The 5,521-nt window shown below is 59.4% G+C and overlaps 1 protein-coding gene across 1 annotated transcript in view; it reads left to right on the top strand.

Annotated features, from left to right (window-relative positions):
* The window catches only part of RNF225 (ring finger protein 225), a 3,431-nt gene extending 801 nt beyond the window's left edge, over positions 1-2,630 (top strand). Inside the window, exon 2 of the mRNA XM_046682069.1 lies at positions 4-2,630. Coding sequence (XP_046538025.1) covers positions 4-516 — 513 coding nt within the window. The 3' untranslated portion in view covers positions 517-2,630. The remainder of the gene's footprint in view (positions 1-3) is intronic.
* Positions 2,631-5,521: the final 2,891 nt, after the last annotated feature.

Below are 5,521 nucleotides of genomic sequence, written 5' to 3'. Positions count from 1 at the left end.
GCGCCGCCCGTGCCCGGGCCGCGCAAGGCCCGCGCCGCGCTCCCGCCGCCGCCGCCGCCGCTGCGCCTCGGCCGCCCGCTGTCGCGCCGCCGGACGCTGGCCAGCACCACCTGGCTCTTCAACGCGGCCGTGGCGCTGGCCGTACTGGTGGCCGCGGGCCTCGTGGTCTCCGGCGTCTACATCTTCTTTCTCATCCCGCACGCCGCCGCCTCCGGCCCCGCGCGGCCCCAGCTCGTAGCGCTCGCCCCGGCGCCCGGCCTTCCCTGGTTCGCGCCGCGGCCCACGCCCGGGGCGCCGTGGACCCCCGCCTGGACGCCACGCCCCGCGGGCCCTGTCCTGGATGCCGCCCGGCCAGGGGCTGAGGAGGACGCGCCGGAGGCCGAGGGGGTCCCCGAAGACCTGGCGGAGGCCGAGGAGCGAGAGGACAGGCCCTCGGACCGCATGTGGGGGGTGGAGGCTGGACCCAGCTGGGCCCCGCAAGCACGGGGCAGGAGGAGAGTGTGGGCGCCTCAGTAAACGCGAATGTGCTGCAGGCCCTGTCCCAAGGCTTGGAGACCTTAGTGTCATATGGCCGGGACCACTCGCCATGATCCCCGTAGAGGCCTCAGCAGGGTGCATGGCAAGCACCCATTTTTCCACAGAGAGGCCTGGCGGGATCATTCCCGGCACCATCACCACAGGGCAGGGACCCTCTCAAGGAGCAACCCTACCGTTGTTCCCACAGGGAGCCTCTGGGGGCACCCCGACCCCAATCCCATGGGCATCAGGCTGAGGGTGCACTGACCTCCATCTTTGTAAAGGTCCCGCTGAAAAGTGCTCCTAAACCTGGTCTCCGTGAGAATCCAATTGGGAGTACTCTTGATCCTCATCACTCGTGGGAACCCAGCTGGTGAGCTCCCTGACCGACATCTGCAGGGGCCCTCCTGAGGCACCCCCCAGCCCTGATCCTCACAGGGTCCTCCTGAGTGCCCCCCTAGTCATCGTCAGAGCCCTGGGGGAGCATCCTCGGCCAGTACCAGGGACTGAAGGCTCTGATCTGCTCATCCTTTGTGCTCACCGCAGGTGGCTGGGGGGCCCCATCTTTGGAGGGCAAAGCTGCTGCTCTTATTCCTGACCACACCCCCTGACTGGCCCACTGCAAGGCTGGCTCCCCCAGGCTGTGGAGTTTGTTTCCCACTCTGCTGCCTGCAGGCTGGGCCTGAGTGGGATCCAGCTGTCTCCATGCTGGTCCTGGGTTGCTGCCCTGCACCTGGCTGGGACTTGGGCCTGGAGGGGCAGGGGTGACCAGGCCTGACCAGGGCTCAGGAGGGACAGATAGGGCCTGAGCCTCAAAGACTGGCTCCCACCAGGGTGCTGAATACCAACTTGCAATGGGAGCCTTGACTTCCCCTATGGGTTGTGGCTTATGGGACCCTAATATGCTGTGGGCAGCTATGGTCACCGAGGTTCAAAGAGGCCAAGGCTGCCCTCTGGGTCAGATAGTGTCCCATAATTTGGTGGGGTTGCTCCTGGACCTCCCTGGCCTACCCAAGGGATCCTGGCTCCTCTCCCTAGCCGCTAGAGCCCTCATCACCTTCATCTCCACTCATTAATTTCTCATTATTGCACCTCCTCCCCCAGGGCTCCACCAGCCTTTCATGGCATCCCTGCTGTTCCCCCAGGTGAAGCCTCAGCCCTCCCAGTAGACAGCAGCCTCCAGGGAGGGCAGCTCTTGGATGCCTGTCCTCCTCTCAGAAGCCTTCCTGGATTAGTCACTGAGGAGTAGTTAGCAGCCACTCTCTGCAGAAACTGAACATGAGCCTCTGTCTCCCCTCAGGCCCTAGAGCCCCCTTCCTGCCTCACTTTGCTCAGGGTTGGGGTGCTGTGTGCTGTGGTTGGGCATCCAGCATTTTCCAGAGAGAAATATGACTTCTATGGGGCTGAAGGCTCCTGTTTGATTTGTTTACATGTGTGTCCTCAGCGCCTGGCACACAGTGGGTGCTTTCTGGGGAGTGATGGCATTGCAGGTGACTACAAGGTAGCTGGGGAATGCCTGTGGGCACCCTCGGCCCACCCAGCTCACAGCGACCCTGACCTAGGCATGCCAGTGGAACTCCTGATGTGAGCTGCTGCTTCCAGGTGGGAAGCTGGAGGAGGAACATCAGGGTGTCTGAGGGAGTGTCTTCCCTGACCAGTTCTTGTTCCACATCCAGGTGCCGATGTCACCCACAGGGGCAGGGACCAGTGTGCTGGGTCACTGGGCAGCCACAGCCTAGCCCCACAGGGAGGGGACCTGGTTGGGCAGGAGCAGGGTTAGCAGTCTATATTAATTTTCTCTGGTTGCTGCAACAAATTACCACCAACTCAGTTCCTTAGAACAACACATGTTAATTATCTTACCGTTCTGCAGGGCAGAAGTCTTGAAATGAGTTTCAACAGGCTAAAGTCGAGGTGTCTGCTGGGCTAGTTCCTCTTGGAGGCTCTAAGAGAGAATTCATTTCCTTAGCTTTTCCAGCCTTTAGAGCTGCATTCCGTGGCTCCTTCCTTATCTTCAAAGGCAGCAGGTATCTTCAAATCTCTGACTCTCCTGCTTCCCTCTTTCACTTATGAAGACACTGTGATTACATTGAGCCCATTTGGATAATCCAGGATAATCCCCCAGCTCAACATCCTTAATTTAATCACATCTGCAAAATCCATTTTACCATGTAAGGTAACAGATTCACAGATTCCAGGGATTAGGATCTGGATATCTTTGGGGCCATTATTCAGTTTACCGTAGCGTTTCAGACATCCCCCTCCTCATCCTTTCCCTCCTCTACTCCAGGCCGGAGGTGGGGGGAGCAGGAGTAGACCTGGCAGGGATGAGTCCAGCCAGGGGGGTCAGAAAGGGGCCCTTAGCTGACGAGGAAGAGGAAGACAACGCTCTCTGCCTGAGGGTGTTCAAGAAAGGCTGCCTGGAGGAAAAGACCTCAGAGCTGTATCTTTAAGGAGGCTCAGGGGGAATGACAACTGGCATCAAGGTGGTGGTTGAGGGCAGTGGGCAGGTCTGGCTCCTCCCTGTGAGTCCTCATCACTTCCTCCTAGGGGCTACAGAGTAGTGTGGCTTCTCCACCCTCCCAGCTGGGAGCTGGAGGCCTCAGTCTCTCCTCCAGTAAAGCGAGGCTGATGACAGAGCCCAGGGGTCGCTGAGCGTCCCTGTCTGCTGATTACTACCTCGATGCCTGCCCGCCTAGTGCCCTGAAACAAAGGGGCTGCCGGAAACCACCCCGGGCCAGGATTCCTCCCCACCCTTGCCTACCAGGCTGTGGCCACCGGGAGCTGCACCTGCCCAGCCCACCCTCTGGCCACTCCATCCCTGCTGGACTTTGCCCCTCATCTACGCTAGGCTTGCTCTTCCTCCCAGGCCCTGGTGGCTAGGAATATAGGAGGGGGTGGGCGGGTGGATGTTTGTTTTAGTACCTGTACGGGCCAGACTTTGGTTCTGTTTTCTGTAAAATGGGCAACAATAAACACTCTACTTGCAGGGAGAATTCATTAATCCACAAGTATTTATTGAGCACCCGCCGTGTACCAAGAGCGCACTGGGGGCTTCTCGGGAACAAGGAGGACAGATGATGTCCAGGGGGCTGAGCAGAGGAGACACTATACTGGCCACACTGCCTCCCCCGCCACGCTCGTGGAGTTCCCGACTCCCCCAAACCCTTCTCGGACCTCCCCTAGCTCTCTTCCCCTCGCCCCCGGGGAGAGCCAGTGCTCCGTTCTAGGGCATCCTGCCAGCCTCTCTCACGAGGGTCAGGGAGGTCCCTGCCCACACCACACCCGTCCCGGGCCATCAGGCATCCTCTTGTGTTCAGGGCGAAGGAACAAGGGCCCGCGGGGCTTCGCTGGACCCTGGGAGCGGCAGTACCCAGATTGACAGACGGGAAAACCGAGGCTGGCGGGCTGGGCCGGGGGTGGATTCGAACCCGGACCGCAGAGCTTTCTGCAAAACCCCTTCTCCCCTCAACTCCAAGCCCTGGCCGGGCAGCCTCGGTTTTCCCTGCTCCCTGTCCCTGCAGCCGCAGTTCTCCCCTCCGCCTTGGTTCTTGGCTCCATCCTCTGCACCGTCCCTCCTCGCTGACGCCCGCGGCGGACCAGGCGGGTAACCCGAGGAGGAAGCGTGGACCAGTCGGAGACCGCATTCCAGGCTTGGGGGCAGGACTGTCATTGCCACAGCAACTTGGCCGGCCTGCGCCTCGCAGCCCGGTGGGTGGCGCGCGTACCGTATCCCTCGGTCGAACCTGGTGGGAGGAGCAGGGAAGGCGCGCCAGAACTGACTGCCAATCGGAAGCCTGCGGCTGGCGTTGCTATGGCAACTTTGCCCGCCTTCAGCACGCCGTGACGTAGAGCCGCGCGCGCAGCGTACTCAGGCCGCAGTCTAGTGGAAGGAACTGGGAGGCGTGCTAGAGCTGGTGGCCAATCAGGGGCGTGAGGCTGGCGTTGCTATGGCGACCACGGGATTGGGAGAGTTTGCGGCAATCCCGGCTGCCGGGCGGTGGCTGGAAGGAGGAGGGAACAGCAAGTCGAAGATCCAGACGCCTCACATGCCTTTGCGGGGAAAGGGGCACGTGGTGTCCTGACGTTTGCGGCGCTTCTCCGGTGCCTCGTCCCTGCGCCGCGGGGCTTGCGTCGTCGGGAGCGCTGGACGAGGCATAAATCGTATCGCTAAGCCCGGGGGTAGAGTCTCTGGCAAGCTCTCCCTCACCCTAACCCCACCTGCCTCCCCCTCCCTGGGCATGGATGCCTCCACTTTAGTGGCGTGGAAAACTCCACATTGGGTATGGAATTTTCCACTGACTCTTCCAGAAATACACTCGTTTTTATTTTTAATAACAGCTTTATGCAAATATAATTCAAAGGCCATACAATTTGCCCCTTTAGTATACAATTCATTGAGTTGTTAGTATATTCACACAGTTGTGCAAGCGTCACCACTGTCTAATGCTAGAACACTGCAGACCCATGAGCAGTCATGTCTCATTCCCCCTGCCCCTCAGCCCCTGGCAACCATTAGTCCACTTTAGCCTCTATGGATTTGCCTATTCTGGACATTTCATATCAATAGAATCATACAGTAGCAGAAATCCATTCTTAAAAGCAAAGCAGTGTGTGGATTGTTCTTCCTAGCTGGTGGGGCCAATTCAGCCATGATGTGGACTCTGGAGCCAGAGATGTGGGTGTGAATCCTAGTTCTGTTGTGGCCTTGTCCTTAGCCCCTCTGAAGCTCAGTGTCCGCTTAGGGACTGCGTGGGAGGGCACAATCTGCCTTGGGCTTGCCAGGCTATGCTCCCTGCTGTCAGGTACAGGTGGGCTATGGTAGGGATGCCAGTCTCTGCTGGATTTTGAGGGGTCACTGGGAGACCAGACACAGGAGGAGCAGATGAACCTTGGGGGTTTGTCCTTTGGCCAGCCTCCTTACAGACCCAGCATCTGTCCAGGTGTCCCACTGAGCTTCTCAGTCTCTGTTGCATGCTGAAATTTCTTTACATAGTTCATTCTT

The sequence above is a fragment of the Equus quagga genome, chromosome 13 (genome assembly GCF_021613505.1).
Source record: "Equus quagga isolate Etosha38 chromosome 13, UCLA_HA_Equagga_1.0, whole genome shotgun sequence".
In the NCBI taxonomy this organism is placed as follows: domain Eukaryota; kingdom Metazoa; phylum Chordata; class Mammalia; order Perissodactyla; family Equidae; genus Equus; species Equus quagga.
Note: the sequence above shows the minus strand (reverse complement) of the source record. Positions and strands in the feature narration are given on the sequence as shown.